Raw genomic sequence first — 16,665 nt, 5'->3', positions numbered from 1 at the left:
TTTTTAATTCCCTTTTGAGGAAAGCTGTGAGACAAAAAAAAAAGTAGAACTGCTCCAAGTTACAATATTAATGAAACTATAAACTGTAAAATCACTGAAGAACACATTGTAATTAGCTCCCTTGATTTGGGTGAAACTGGTGTCAGGTGATGATCCCCATCCCACGTGGAGAGGAGAGGCGCATCTCACAGGAAGGCTGGGAGCGGGTGGGGGAGGGGAGAGTTCAAGTCATAGTGTTTAAGAGGCCAAGCTCTGGGCACAGAGCAACCTCACCGCTTAATAGCTGTGCAAACTTGGGCAAGATGCTCTCCCTTGCCGTACCTGAGTTTCTTCATCTATAAAATAAACCTACCTCACAGGATGGCTGAGAATTAAAGAGATTATATAGGTAACTATATGGAAAGCATTTAAGAGTGTCTGCCTCATAGTAAATTTTCAAAAAGTTAAAACCACCACATCATTGTTTGGTAATCCTTCCAAGGCTTGGGGACTCTGAGACTAAGAAGGAAAACTCATATTATCGAACTATTAAATTCTTTGGGGAATATTTATAGGAAGTTATCAGAGATATCTAAGGCTCAGTAAAACTCAGCATTTATATTGTATAATCTAGTCAACCTCTGACATTGTTGGAGAGACTTTTTTGTTGAAGATAAATTATTCTCCATCATGTTAAGAGTGTATTATGCTTGTGACATTGGAATTGGTCTACAATTAAGACCACAAGCCAAACAATAAATAAATTAGAAAGAACTATCTAGATGTTTTTCAATTACGAAATAAAGCAATCTCTGGCTCTCTTGCAATTCAAGAGCTGTGTGGACTGTACTTATGTTTTTGGGCATCTCCTTTGTGCCAAATGCTGCTCAAGGCACTGGAGATACAGCAGGAAACAAAATAAACCACGTGCTGCCCTCAAATAGTGTACTATCTGTTGGCACAGACATACATACAACACACAGATGAAAAGGAAATATGTAATGTGTCCGGGGATAGCAAGTGTTTTAGAAGCAGGATCGGGCCATAGAGAGGCTGGAGACGGGGTGTTGTGTCACTTAACTTGGTTAGGGGAGGCTTCTCTGGGCAGAGGCCCTGTGGGGTGAGGGGTGGAGGGCAGGGGCTGGGTCAGGGAGGAATTCAGGCAGAGGGAACAGCGAGTGGAGAGGAAGAAGAACAAACACTGAAATGTGCAACCATGCACTGTGCATACGCAGTGTTTCACCCCATGTTCATAACCACAGTCCTCAGATTCATAGAGACAGAAAGAGTGGTGGTTCCCAGAGGGCTGAGGGAGGGCTGAGGGGGAGTTACTTTTTAACGGGTACAGAGTTTCAGTTGGGATGATGAAAAGGTTCTGAAGGTTGCACAACACTGTGAATGTACCTAATGCCACTGAATTGTACACTTAAAAATGGTTAAAATGGTAAACTTTATGTTATGTATTTTACCACAGTAAAAAGCCACATATTCAAAGCCTAGTTTTAAAAATGTGATGCTAAAGCCATTATTTATGGGAGGAATAAACGAGGACCGTGTAATCCAAGTGGGTATTTTAAATGTTCTTTTGTAGATTTTTGGACCAGGGGATGGTGAAATAAAGCAGGAGAAGTGCAACATGTTCTCATTACTTTTTTTAGGTCTGGGAATGATTTCTTTTTTTACTTGCTTCCTTCAGGTAGGTACCTATGATTAGATCTTCTCATTGAGTCTATATTCAATTAGAGAATATAGATTATCTATTAATTAGATTTTTATTACCTACTAGTATAGATTAATTATCAACTAATCAAAGCCTAATAGAGCTTCCAAATCTCAGACTGAAATGAATGGCAAACACAACTGGCACAGGGCTCTGTTAGAGGGCAGCCTCCGTAGCAGAAGGAATTCTGACTTCCCGGTGTGCTAAATTATATTAGGTTACAGGTTTGCCCTCAGCAAACATTCATGACCAAGGAAAAAGGAGACTGGAATTCAAAGGAGAACCAGTTAAACTCAACTATTTATAAACTGGGAAAAATCAGCACAATGGCATTCTCTTTTTTTGTTATTACTCTTTACATAATATCAAGTAAATTCTCTGATCTTTTCCTCCTTAATTGATGAACTATTTGCAAGAACATGCATTATGTTGTATATAAATATTGTGGACCTGGCCAAAATGAACAGGTAAACCTTGCTCTGATTGTACTTATCTACCTAGACTTTTGCCCAATTTCTTTTGTCTCTTTAACTCAGTGAGCACCACATGGGGTTTTCCAACTCAATTCCTGAAGTCAGTAAATAATGTTTGCTAGTCATGCCTAGCATGCTTGTCTTTTATCATTGCTAAACCAATGGCAAAAGTAAGCCAAGCTTTTCCTTTAGAAATTATTGCCTTTCTAGCAGCAACTTGATCCTATCCAGCCCCAAGCACTGGTGTGTTAGGGAATGGAGCTAGTTATGTAAGTGGGTTTTGGAGGCTGCACGAACAGAGGGCTGATGGATAGAACTGTGGTGCCCACATTGGCCTTGAGCAATCTGCCGGCAAAGGAAGGAGGAGACCAGGCAGTCTGGTCCTGGACACCTGGGGCAGACTCACCCCAGGCAGCATGAGCACCCATCCTCCTGGCTTAGTATAGACTTCTGATGTGTCCTCTCCGGTATCCACTCCACCACACACCTACGACACTCAGTGTGACTGGAGGTTCCCACCCATCCAAGATGCCCGGAAGCAAGCCCAGCTGTGGACATCTGGGTTACTCTCTAGTTTGAACATGGTAGAATTAGAAAGAGGGAAATTGTTTGGCAAGGATGCTTGGGGAGGAAGAGTAGCCTAATTGTTCCCCAATGTGAGAGCAGGGGGAGCTGTGACAGGGAACCAGCAAACTCACTGGGGGCTTGATACTCTAGACAGCCTCCCCCCCTCCACACTACATGAACCAAAATGCATTCCTGTGTAGACTTTTACTTCCATTTTTGACCGTTTTGTTTAAAGTATTCAGAACACACTGGAAGTTGTAATTAAATACAATATTATTCTCACTGAGATGTTGTCATTGAAAGTTTTGAAAAGGAAACCTATTTAGAATGGTTCAGAAGCCAGAACTGGACACTTTTAAGGTTTTTGGTCTTATGAGTCTGCTGCAAACTAATGATTTAGCAGTACATGAATTTTAGGTTGGGACTTTGAGTTAGTATTTGGTCATATACTTTTGTTATTTGAATAGTTGATTAACATATAAGGAATGTAAAAATCACTGTGAATACACCCACTTGTGTCAGAATACTAGTGATGATCAAAAGGAATAATGGGTTTTTTTCTCAACTAAGGTTTCACATTTGTGTAGCCGCCCCTGACACAGGAAGGGTTAATAATCACTGGAAAAAGCTTCCCAACAAACTATGACCCAGAGGTGAGAAGGCCGGTTAGCCAATGACGGGTAAGACCCCCTGGGGGGGCAACCTAAGCCAGGCTGCGGCCGCTCGGGGGCACAGATGGAGAAACAATATCGATATCAGGAGTAGGAGGGACCGTTGCCTAAGAAACCTTGCCTGCTCCGAGATAAAAATATAAGAGCACAGCAATAACATGATAATATCAAAACAGAGGCCAAGGGAGGGCTCCTTGAGAAATCACTAAGAATTCTTGGCATTCGCTAATTACTTCATCCAGAACACCTGTGTATGTTTAACAGATGTAAGCTATGTATATATTGAAACACTGGTTATAATAAACTCAGAGTGGCCATCAGCCCTCTCCGCATCTATCCTGATGTGTACATTGGATTGCGACACCGACAATTTGGGAAAGCTGGTGAGATCCTCACCACAAACTTTCGGTCAATGGCTTTTAAAGCAATGCTAAGACAGGTAGGAGCGGGGCCAGCCCCGTGGCCAAGTGGTTAAGTTCGTGCACTCCGCTTCGACAGCCCAGGGTTTCCCCAGTTTGGATCCTGGACGCAGAGAATGGCACCGCTCATCAGGCCATGCTGAGGTGGTGTCCCACATAGCACACCAGAGGCACTCACAACTAGAATGTACAACTATGTCCTGGGGGACTTTGGGGAGAAGAAGAAGAAAAAAAGAAGATTGGCAATAGATGTTAGCTCAGGTTCCAATCTTTAAAAAAAAAACACAAGTAGGAGCGTGCCCTGGAGAATGCCTTCTGTTTCATCAGCCTCTTCCTGTCACCTGCTCTTCCACAGCATTCCTGAATTGCAGTTCATGTCCCGCCTCCCTCCAAGGTGTTCACCCAAGGACTGGTCAGGGCCCTGCACATTGTCCTGGTCCTTTAGTATCCAAAGACCTCTCAGGGTTTTCATGGGAGTAGGCTTAATTTAGGTAGATTTTTTGGCTTGCTTTGCAGCCATCTCTATCCATGTGGACACTACCATTTCTGGGACCTGTGTCTCTTCTCTGGATTCTCTGTAGGCCCCTGGGACTCATTTGAGACTCCAGGATTTCCTTTAAACAAAGGAAAAGTGGTTGGTAGTATTCATGTACCACAATTGACCATACTAATTATAGGTTTTCCCAGGTGTTGGTAATTGAGTTTTGTTTCTATCTTATTTGAGCTCCGTTTTCACATTAATTCACTCAGTTATTACTACTGTATACCAGACAGTGTGCTGGTAGCTGAGACTATAAATGCATTATCTGCACTTTTGGGAAGTTCACAGTCTAGTGTAGGACACGTGGGAAAATGTGCAAACATGAATTCTCTATTTTTATAGAGAAGGCTTCAGAGGGGGCCACAATATTATCCATCCAATTGACAGGAATTGATTACATTCCTGTTCACAAAAGGGCACATAGCAGATATCATATTTTGAGCAAGTTTGAGTTTGCAAAGCTTTTCTCAATATCTTTTTTTTTTCCCCAACACCCCCCCCCCCCGCCGGTACACAGTTGTATATCTTAGTTGCAGGTCCTTCTAGCTGTGGGATGTGGGACGCTGCCTCAACGTGGCCTGACGAGCGGTGCCATGTCCGCGCCCAGGATCCGAACCCTGGGCCGCAGCGGAGCGCGCGAACTGAACCGCTCGGCCACGGAGCTGGCCCCCTTTCTCAATATCTTTTAAACTGTTGCTATATAAGGAAAATTACTTTATGTTAAACTAAAAGATGCTATGGATGAGTAACAATTAAGATCATATCTAAGATACACTCTTTTTCTTCTTCTCCCTAAAGCCCCTGTACATAGTCATATATCCTAGTTGTAAGTCCTTCAAGTTCTTGTTTGTGGGACGCCACCACAACATGGCCTGATGAGCAGTGTGTAGGTCTGTGTGTCCAGAATCTGAACAGGCAAAACCCGGGCCGCCTGAGCGGATCACATGAATTTAACTACTACACCACTGGGCCAGCCCCTAAGATACACACTTTTAATCCTTGTTTTAAAAAAACAGAAACATGGTGAGAAACCAGGGCTGATTTTCTCATGCCTAGCATTTACAAGAAAGAGCCCTGTCCAGCACAGCTCCCCCGACCCTTTATGAGAGAGACACCACCACCATATCAGGGAGGAAGTGTCCATGGTACAAGTTGTGAGGCTTGGGTGCTGGAGCGCCCACGTGCCCCTGCAACCTCATGGGAAGCAGCAGGGAGCACAGCAGCAATCTGGAGAAGATCCCTACTCCTGCCCCCCATCAGTGGTGCTCTCCTTGTCACAGCAGAGCAGCCTGGGGGCTTCAGTCCTCATGGACTCAGGGGGCGGGGGGCTCAGGGCAGGGACCAGGGCTCTGCACTGCATGTGAGGTCTCCAGTACCTCAGTTTAGTGTAGATATTTCCTCAGCATTGAAGGTTTGGGAAGTTTCATCAGATTCTCTTTGCTTGTTTTGTTTTAATTTTGAACTAGTTTACAGCTGTATTTTGTGCCGTAGGACAGGAGCTGGTTTGGAGATCATAAAAACAGTACTGGTGCACTTTCCACAAGACTTGCAACTAATGCCTCCGGAGTCCAAGGAGTGTGTAGACTGCACTCTTCTATTGTTTTTCTTTAACACGGTTTTGAATAAACATATGGTATGACTGCATCCATTAAGCTGCCCTCAGCTGGAAATAACAGAAAACTCAACTCAAACTGGCCTAAACAATAAAGAGGAAGGGTTGATTGATCCACTGGTTCAAAAATGTGATGAAGGACCCAGGTTCTCTGTCTGTGTGGCTCTGCATGGCTTTCAGTCCTCAGTGTTGGCTTCAACTTAAGGCTTGTTCCTCATGGCCACAAGATGGCTGCCAGTAGCAACTAGAGCCACAGGCTTCCTTGTTTCCCGTCCAGTGAAAGAGAGCACACATCTGTACCTCCTACCTCCAAACAAACACCCTTCCCTTAAGTCTAATTCAGGCTAATCTGGGTCATGTGCCCCACCCTGAATCAAGAACCAGCTCCTGGGAATGTTGTGCTCGCCCTGACTTGGGTCCCCTCCCCCCCGGAGCTGAGATCTGTTGCTCTGAGGCTCACAGCTTCCACACAACGCAGGAGAGTGGCCAGAGTCAACTGCAGTGTCTGCTACAACAGCCCTTGATTTCTGAGCGATATAAACAGTGATTGACCTTTTATGTGCTTTATGGCAGATGGTCTCTTAGGATATGTACACTTTGCAACAGATGGTCTTGGAGTATGTAAATTTCCCTCTTACACGTTTGAAGCAGATGGTCTTTAAAATGACCAGAGTACACTGGGGTTAGTTTCCTCTTTAAACATTGCCTTCATGAAAAAGTCCATGTGCCCCACAGCCTATCCCCAAAGCAGAGCAGCCAATTACGTGGTTCTGTAATACTGAATTCATGTGGGCAGGAGAGAAATGAGAGTTGAAAGGCATAATCAAAGAAAAACCTGCCAAGCCTCATGAGTCGAGTATGGTGTCTTGGGTTTATTGTAATCACAGGGAAAAAATGTCAGCACAGGCACAAACTCTCTCATCACTGTGACCAGGAAGCCAAAGGCTGGAGCTCATGGATTTGCAACTTAAGACTCAGTTGGCTGTCTTCTTTTGCTCTTCCAGGCCACTAGGACCAAGTTGGCTTTAATTGCACAGAATACAGCTAACCTTGGAACTGGTATTATCATATCATTTATCTATGGTTGGCAGTTAACCCTTCTGTTGTTATCGATTGTTCCAATTATTGCTGTATCAGGAATTTTTGAAATGAAAACATTGGCTGGAAATGCCAAAAGAGAAAAAAGAACTGGAAACTGCTGGAAAAGTGGGTCAAATAAGGCTTCAATTCGTGTATTATTTTTAGACGTGTTTTATTTGAATTATTTATTACGGCATACGGGTTTTAATAATTGTGCTCACAACTAATAATTGTCAACACTGTGCATGAAAGTTTACTGTAATAATAATATCTATAACTTGAAAATGGGCTAATTAATGTAAAGCTTTTAGCCTGTAGAAAGCACCTAACGTGTAGTTATTACAGAGAATCTCTGAATTTCCAAAGTTCATTTTCCCTTTTACTTCATAACCCCATGCAATTGTTAAGATAAATGTCACCCCTGTTTTACAGATGAGGAGTCCTAGGGCGGAGAACATAAATGAATTGTTGAGGTAGGAATTTGCAGGTACTTAAGAGACGTTCTTTTCTTCTTGGCTGTGATTTCTACAATTAAGGTGGGCAGCCACCAGACGGCAGTAATTCTTCGATCTGTGATTCTAACTAGAAGGGCAATTGGGCAAATATGTACTTGGGCCTTACTATGTGCCAATTATTGTGCTAAGTATTTATATGCACCAACTCATTATATCCTCACAATAATCCTGTGAGGCAGGTACTGTGTTACCCCGATTTTACAAATGAGGAACCTAAGAAACAAGTTAAAGCCATGGCTAGGATTATGTGTTTAAATGTGTCTAAATCTACATATAAACATTTTACTTACTAAACATTTGTTCTTATATGCACATGCATTTAAACGTTTAAATGTAGATTACAGCCAGGAATTTTTTACTTTTGTTTACGTAAATATTATCCTTTATTGAAACATTTGGAAGTTAAGCAGATAATGAATATAAATTTTGATATAGTTTCTACAGCACCACACTTTATAAAGCCCTTTCACAAACATTCCTGGAACTGGCCTTCTCTAGGGTTATGTGACGCGGGGCAGACTGTATCTCCACCTCACAGGGAAGAAAGCATTTGGAAGCTGACTTGCTCCAGATGTGTGACACGTAAGTGGTAAAATTAGAATTCCAACCAAGCATGTTTCCACTAAACAAATTACGTGGGATGAAATCCTTTCCCCTTCTCTTAACCTACATTAGCTGCAGTTCAGCGCAGTGTTTGTGTCATCCCTGGGTTTCTGTTAGAATGCCTCCTTCTCGTGCTCACCCTGCTTCCTCTCCTGGAGTCAGATCTGAAGGACAGTTCATGGTTCTGGGACTTGAGACGCCCTGGGTTTCCAAAGTTCTTGAAGATCCTCTTGGCTGCTGGCTGTGGGTACTTGAGAGCACCATTTCCTTAACTTCTGTTTGTCACAATTAACTGTTGAGAAAACATCGTGTAGTCTTTGTTTCCTTTCTTCTCTGACCCTGCTGCTTTCCACATTTCAGAAGGGAAAATTGTCAGTAGATAGAATGAAGATAACATTTTCTTAGACTAGTTACATGAAAGAAAACGTCTTGAATCTAGTTAGGATGATAGAATCTTAACTCTAGTAAAAATGGCTAACACTGGAAGTTGTCAGAATTTTGTCGGGAGTAGGGCAGTAAGAATCGAGCAGTATGGCAAACACAACACAACACCTTGGATTATTAGTCTTGGCCTTGCTACTCACAGTGTGTGATCCTGGAGAAGAGCCCCAACTTCTCTGATCCTCATTTTCCACTTATATAAAATGAGAAATTGTACCAAATAATGTCCCATGTTCCTTCCAGCTAACACTCTCCCATTCTAGGGATCAGAGAATAAATAACTCAGACTGACCAGTCTGAAGTTATTTTTTTTATTGAGTTATTGATAGGTTACAATCTTGTGAAATTTCAATTGTACATTAATGTTTGTCAGTCATGTTGTAGGTGCACCACTTCACCCTTTGTGCCCACCCCCACCCCACCTTTCCCCTGGTATCCACTAAACTGTTCTTAGTCCATAATTTTAAATTCCTCATATGAGTGGAGTCATACACAGATTATCTTTCTCTCGCTGGCTTATTTCACTTAACATAATTCTCTCAAGGTCCATCCATGTTTTTGCAAATGGAATGATTTTGTTCTGTTTTGCAGCTGAGTAGTTTTCCATTGTATATATGTACCACATCTTCTTTATCCATTCGTCTGTTGCTGGACACTTAGGTTGCTTCCACGTCTTGGCTATTGTAAACAGTGCTGCAATAAACATTGGGGTGCGTAGGACTTTTGGGATTGCTGACTTCAAGCTCTTTGGATAAATACCCAGTAGTGGAATGGCTGGATCGTATGGTAGTTCTATTTTTAATTTATTGAGGAATCTCCATACTGTTTTCCATAGTGGCTGCACCAGTTTGCATTCCCACCAGCAGTGTATGAGGGTTCCTTTTTCTCCGCAACCTCTCCAACATTTGTTGCTATTAGTTTTAGATATTTTTGTCATTCTAACGGGTGTAAGGTGATATCTTAGTGTAGTTTTGATTTGCATTTCCCTGATGATCAGCGATGATGAGCATCTTTTCATGTGCCTATTGGCCATCAGTATATCTTCTTTGGAGAAATGTCTCCAGCCCATTTTTTGATTGGGTTGTTTGATGTTTTGTGGTTGAGTTGCGAGAGTTCTTTATATATTATGGATATTAAGCCTTTGTCAGATATATGACTTGCAAATATTTTTTCCCAGTTAGTGGGTTTTTTTTTTCAATCCTGTTTTCATTTGCCTTGAAGAAGCTCTTTAATCTGATGAAGTCCCATTTGTTTATTCTTTCTATTGTTTTCCTTCTCTGAGAAGGCATGGTGTCCGAAAAGATCCTTTTAATACTGATGTCAAAGAGTGTACTGCCTATGTTTTCTTCCAGAAGCCTTATGGTTTCAGGTCTCACCTTTAGGTCTTTAATCCATTTTGAGTTTATTTTGGTGAATGGTGAAAAATAATGGTCAATTTTCATTCTTTTACATGTGGCTTTCCAGTTTTCCCAGCACCATTTGTTGAAGAGACTTTCTTTTCTCCATTGTATGCCATCAGATCCTTTGTCAAAGATAAGCTGTCCATAGATGTGTGGTTTTATTTCTGGGCTTTCAATTCTGTTCCATTGATCTGTGCACCTGTTTTTGTACCAGTACCATGCTGTTTTGATTACTGTAGCTTTGTAGTATGTTTTGAAGTCAGGGATTGTGATGCCTCCCATTTTGTTCTTTTTTCTCAGGATTGCTTTAGAAATTCGGGGTCTTTTGTTGCCCCCATATGAATTTTAGGATTCTTTGTTCTAATTCTGTAAAGAATGTCATTGGGATTCTGATTGGGATGGCGTTGAATCTGTAGATTGCTTTAGGGAGAACGGACATTTTAACTATGTTTATTCTTCCAATCCATGTACATGGAATGTCTTTCCATCTCCTTATGTCGTCATCCAATTCTCTCAGAAAGGCCTTGTAATTTTCATTATATAGGTCCTTCACTTCCTTAGTTAAATTTACCCCAAGGTATTTTATTCTTTTTGTTGCGATTGTGAATGGTATTGTATTCTTGAGTTCTTTTTCTGTTGGTTCATTACTGGAGTATAGAAATGCTACTGATTTATGCAAATTGATTTTATACCCTGCCACTTTGCTGTAGTTTTTGATTACTTCTAACAGTTTTCCAATGGATTCTTTGGGGTTTTCTATATATAAGATCATGTCGTCTGCAAACAGCGAGAGTTTCACTTCTTCCCTCCCTATTTGGATTCCTTTTATTCCTTTTTCTTGCCTGATTGCTCTGGCCAGGACCTCCAGTACTATGTTAAATAAGAGTGGTGATAGAGGGCATCCTTGTCTCCTTCCTGTTTTCAGGGGGATGGGGCTCAGTTTTTGCCCATTGAGTATGATGTTGGCTATGGGTTTGTCGTATATGGCCTTTATTATGTTGAGGTAGTTTCCTTCTATGCCCATTTTGTTCAGAGTTTTTATCATAAATGGCTGTTGGATCTTGTCAAGTGCCTTCTCTGCATCTATTGAGATGATCATGTGGTTTTTATTCCTCAGTTTGTTGATGTGGTGTATCACGTTGATTGATTTGCGGATGTTGAACCATCCCTGTGTCCCCGGTATGAATCCCACCTGATCCTGATGTATGATTCTTTTGATGAATTGCTGAATTCTGGTTGCCAAAATTTTGTTTAGAATTTTTGCATCTATGTTCATCAGTGATATTGGCCTGTAGTTCTCTTTTTTCGTGGTGTCCTTGTCAGGTTTTGGGATCAGTGTGATGTTGGCCTCATAGAATGTGTTAGGAAGTGTTCCATCTTGCCTAATTTTTTGGAATAGCTTGAAAAGGATAGGTATTAAATCCTCTCTGAAAGTTTGGTAGAATTCCCCAGGAAAGCCATCTGGTCCTGGGGTTTTATTCTTTGGGATGTTTTTGATTGCTGTTTCAATCTCTTTCCTTGTGATTGGTCTGTTCAAATTGTCTGCCTCTTCTTGAGTGAGCTTTGGGAGATTGTAGGAGTCCAAGAATTTATCCTTTTCCTCTAGGTTATCCATTCTGTTGGCATATAGTTTTTTGTAGTATTCTCTTATAATCTGTTGTATTTCTGCAGAGTCTGTTGTTATTTCTCCTCACTCATTTCTGATTTTGTTTATTTGAGCTTTCTCCCTTTTTTTCTTTGTAAGTCTGGCTAGTGGTTTGTCAATTTTATTTGTCTTCTCAACAAACCAGCTCTTTGTCTCATTGATCCTTTCTACTGCCTTTTTCGTTTCAATAGTATTTATTTCTGCTCTGATTTTTATTATTTCTCTCCTTCTGCTGACTTTGGGCTTCATTTGTTCTTTTTTCTCTAGTTCAGTTAGGTGTGCTTTAAGGTTGCTTATTTGGGATTTTTCTTGTTTGTTAAGATGTGCCTGTATTGCGATGAATTTTCCTCTTAATACAGCTTTTGCTGTATCCCATATGAGTTGGTATGGCATGCTATCATTTTCATTTGTTTCCAGGTATTTTTTTTATTTCTTCTTTAATTTCTTCAATGATCCATTGCTTGTTCAGTAGTGTGTTGTTTAGTCTCCACATCTTTGTGCCTTTCTCAGCTTTTTTCTTGTAATTAATTTCTAGCCTTATAGCACTATGATCTGAGAAGATGTTTGTTATTATTTCAATTTTTTTAAATTTGTAGAGGCTTGCCTTGTTTCCAAACATATGGTCTATCCTAGAGAATGTTCCATGTGCACTTGAGAAGAATGTGTATTCAGCTCTTTCAGGGTGGAGTGATCTATATATGTCTATTAAGTCCAATTGTTTTAGTTTTTCGTTTAGCTCCACTATTTCCTTGTTGATTTTCTGTCTGGATGATCTGTCCATTGATGTGAGTGGGGTGTTGAGGTCCCCTACTATTACTGTGTTGTTTTTAACATCTTCCTTTAGGTCTGTTAATAGTTGCTTTATGAATCTTCGCGCTCCTGTGTTGGGTGCATAGATATTTATAAGCGTTATTTCTTCTTGATGAAGTGTCCCTTTGATCATTATATATTGTCCCTCTGTATCTCTCTTGACCTGTCTTATTTTGAAATCCACTTGGTCTGATATGAGAATTGCAACACCTGCCTTTTTTCCCTTGCTATTTGCTTGAAGTATTGTCCTCCACCCCTTCACCCTGAGTCTGTGTTTGTCCTTGGGGCTGAGGTGTGTTTCCTGGAGGCAACAAATTGTTGGATCTTGTTCTTTAATCCATTTTGCCACTCTGTATCTTTTTATTGGAGAGTTCAATCCGTTCACATTGAGAGTGATTATTGATGCATGTGGACTTAATGCTGTTAACCTGTCGCTCATTAGCTTGTTTTCCTACGTTTCTTTTCCTGTGTGCTTTAGCCTACCCATTGACTACTGCAATTTCTTATGCTGGGTTTCTTAGATTTTTCCTTATTTATGATTTGTGACTCTGTTCTGTACTTTATTTTAGTGTCTACCTTGAAGTTTGTATTTAGAATCTCGTGTATAATATAGTCTATTCTCTGGTGGTCTCTTACCTACTTGACCAATACTGATTTAGACCCTTTGCTCTTCCCCTCCTAAATAATTATTTTCATTTTTTATTCCAACTCATCTTATTAATTTTTAGTTAGAGTGCTAAGATCGTCCTTGTTTTGGTAGTTTCCTTACCTTTACCCTAATGCTATAATTGAATACTTGCTATCCTGTTCTGGTTCTATCCATTGGTCTCCCTAGTCTGGATTGTGTCCCCTTTCTCCCTTTTTTCTTTTTTCAAGTACGAGAGCCTTCTTGAGGATTTCTTGTAATGGAGGGCTTTTAGTTACAAATTCCCTTAACTTTTGTTTGTCTGCAAAAGATTTAATTTCTCCCTCATATATGAAGGAAATTCTTGCTGGATAGAGTATTCTTGGCTGAAGGTTTTTATCCTTTAAAGCTTTGAATCTATCACTCCATTCTCTCCTAGCTTGTAGGGTTTCTGTAGAGAAATCTGCTGACAGTCTGATAGGGGCTCCTTTATAGGTTATTTTCTTTTTTTTCTTACTTCCCTGAGTATTCTCTCCTTATCATTCCTATTTGCCAACTTTACTACCATGTGCCTTGCAGTAGGTCTTTTTACATTGACAAATCTAGGAGATCTAAAACCCTCCTCTACACACATTTCTCCGTCGATCCCTAGATTTGGGAAGTTCTCTTCAATAATTTCGTTAAGCACACTTTCTGCTCCATTTTCCTTTTCCATATTCTCGGGAATTCCTATGATCCTTATGTTCTTACTCCTCATTGAATCCATTATCTCTTGGAGATTTTCCTCATTTTTTTTAATTCTTAGTTCTCTTTCTTCCTCTGTCTGGCGCCATTCAGCCTGTCTGTCCTCGATTATGCTAATTTTCTCCTCTATGTTGTCTACACGGGCATTCAGGGAATCTGTATTCTGTTTTATCTGGTCCATTGTGTTTTTCATCTCAAGTAATTCTGTTTGATTCTTCTTTATGATTTCAATCTCTTTTGTGAAGTAACTCCAGAACTCTGCTTGTTTCTCTATTTTTCTCTCTACCTCATTGAGTTTTTTTATTATAGCTGCTCTGAATTCATTACCACTTAGTTTACCTAATTCCAAGTCCTCAGGACTTAATTCTGTGTTTTTACTGTTTTCCTTCTGGTCTGGGGCTTTTATAAATTGCTGGATGGTAGAGGAGCGGTTTTTTCTCATGGTGGTAGAATTCAGTTGCAGTTACAGCCTGTCGCCACTAGATGGGGGTCGAGAGCGGCGTGTTAGCTCTCCGCCTTCGGGGCAAGATGGCTGTGCCCACTGGCTTTGTTAGGGGGGAGAGGCTGTTACTCACACGCGCAGGTCTGGGTTCAGATCAGTTCTGTTCTCTGGTCTCCCAAGGCCCTTGATTTATAGGGTCCCCGCGGACGGAAGCTTTCCCCCCGTCAGCGGGTCTCCACTGAATCAGCGGCAGGAGTCCTGGATGATCCCCCGGTCGCGCGGCCCCTCCCCCGCTCCTTCCCGACCCGCGCCGCAGCAATCGCAGACTCTAGGGGAGGGAGCGATGTTCTCTCCTACCTTTCCAGCGCCTCCAAAGGGGTAAAGCTAGGTTTATGATCTCCGCCTTCTTGGTATTGTAGGTCTCTAACGAGCTGGCATTATGTTTATTCTCTGAAATTCAGTTCTTCCAATCTTTTGTTGCATTTTGGAGGGGAGAGAATCCTGGGTCAGCTCCCCCTGCCATTTTGCTCTGCCCCCTCTGAAGTTATTTTTAATAGCTACTGTAACCTAATAAAGTTTATTTATTTAAAAAAGGTTTTTTTGAGGAAGATTAGCCCTGAGCTAACATCTGCTGTCAATCCTCCTCTTTTTTTTTTTTTTTTCACTGAAGAAGACTGGCCCTGAGCTAACATCCGTGCCCATCTTCCTCCACACTATATGTGGGACACCTACCACAGCATGGCTTGCCAAGCAGAGCCATGTCCACACCCAGGATCCAAGCTGGCGAAACCCAGGCCACCAAAACGGAACGTGTGAACTTAACTGCTGTGCCACTGGGCTGGCCCCCTAAAGTTTTTTTAAAAATATGAGAGATTCAAAATTTTAAGTAATGTTGATGAAGGGAGATGGAGGTACTATGGACAATCAGACCTGCTGCTTCTGGGCAAATGTGACTCACCATGTCTGCAATAGGCAGTGCATGCTCCAACCATGTATGTAAACACCTATGTAATCTGTCTATGTAAACATCTTATGTAACCTGCATAATGTAAACATTGTCTTCTGGCTCTATGACACTTTTGTCTAGTAGTCGTATAAAAGTGGCCACAGGGGGAGCTGCTGCTTGCCCCCCACGTCTGTTGGCCAGAGTGAATAAAGAGTACGTCTGCCTTGCCATCAGCTGCTTGTGCCGGTTTACAGTTTCCTGAGCCCCATGGTCCTGTCCTTGGCTGTTTCTTTCCTACATACAGTTAATTATGAGCAATTTGATCATATTCAGTTTTGTTTACTCAGTCAACTCTTGATTAACACAGAATAAGGGTTAAAAAGAAGGTCCTGGAAACCACCCCCCCATCACTGTTTTTCAAAAAGAAAAGCTCTCATTGACCTGGGTGCAGATTAATCATGTTTGAATTACCTCAGGATTTGGGATACATTTCCATTTTCTGAAATAGGCTTGGTAATGAGGGTGTTGATTCCTTGGCCTGGAAGCAAGCAGGTGAAAGTAGGCTGCATGGTAACACTCTTGACTCAAGCCCCGCCTAACTACTGAGATTGAAGGCCTGCTGAACAAGGGTTAACTCTCAAAACAGTTAATCCATGACTAGAAAATCAAGACCTGAGTGTAAAGTCATTAACAACTAATTCCTCCTTGTGTAAATTACAAAGCAGGGGAAGCAGAATAGCATAGTGGGTTGAGAACATGGACTTGGCATCAGATAGCCTGATATAGAATCCTTGCTCACCTACTTTCCACTCTACAGCTTCAGGCAGATCATGTAACTTCTCCGTGCCTCAGTTCGCTTGTCTGTGAAAATAAGAATAATATTTCCCTCACAGGGTTATTGTGAGGCTGAGATCATGTCAGTTAAATGAGTTAATACCTGTTACATGGTAAAAGCTTAACAAGTATTTCTCTATTCTGGTTTTTATTACTTTTAGATTTTTCATAGATAGTAAAGATATAAGGTTATTCAAACTAAAGTATCAAATGTCTTGCTTTCATCAGTTTGCAGAAGCTGAGAACTGAGGTAAAAGTCTCAAAGCTGATGAAATAAAAACCTAAGATAAAATCTTATGTTCCTTATGTCAATGGTTTAGATTACTCAACTGCAGAACTATGATTTAGACCAAATAGGTGAGTCATAGACAATTAACATTAGTCAGGAGTGGTTTGGCTATAAGAATGAGAAAACTCCGTTGGCTGGTTTGAATAAAAAGGGATTTGGGGTAAGGACACAAGGAGGTGCGGGGCATACAGATGGTTTGTGTTAACTGGAAGTTGCCAGCAGCTCCCTCCTAGAGTCACAAGCTCTGTTGTCGCTGAATGTCTCTCCCCATTTGTTCTGTTCCTCCACTGCTGTATATTGAGACCAGCT

General features: G+C 41.3%; 1 protein-coding gene across 1 annotated transcript in view; it reads left to right on the top strand.

Annotated features, from left to right (window-relative positions):
* Positions 1-16,665, top strand: part of ABCB4 (ATP binding cassette subfamily B member 4) — a 72,543-nt gene that overhangs the window by 43,147 nt on the left and 12,731 nt on the right. Inside the window, 5 exon segments of the mRNA XM_070517148.1 lie at positions 1,571-1,683; positions 3,780-3,849; positions 5,862-5,945; positions 6,987-7,159; positions 7,161-7,188. Of these exon segments, the coding sequence (XP_070373249.1) occupies positions 1,571-1,683; positions 3,780-3,849; positions 5,862-5,945; positions 6,987-7,159; positions 7,161-7,188 (468 nt within the window).

Source organism: Equus asinus, chromosome 1 (genome assembly GCF_041296235.1).
Source record: "Equus asinus isolate D_3611 breed Donkey chromosome 1, EquAss-T2T_v2, whole genome shotgun sequence".
NCBI classification, from domain to species: Eukaryota; Metazoa; Chordata; class Mammalia; order Perissodactyla; family Equidae; genus Equus; species Equus asinus.
Note: the sequence above shows the minus strand (reverse complement) of the source record. Positions and strands in the feature narration are given on the sequence as shown.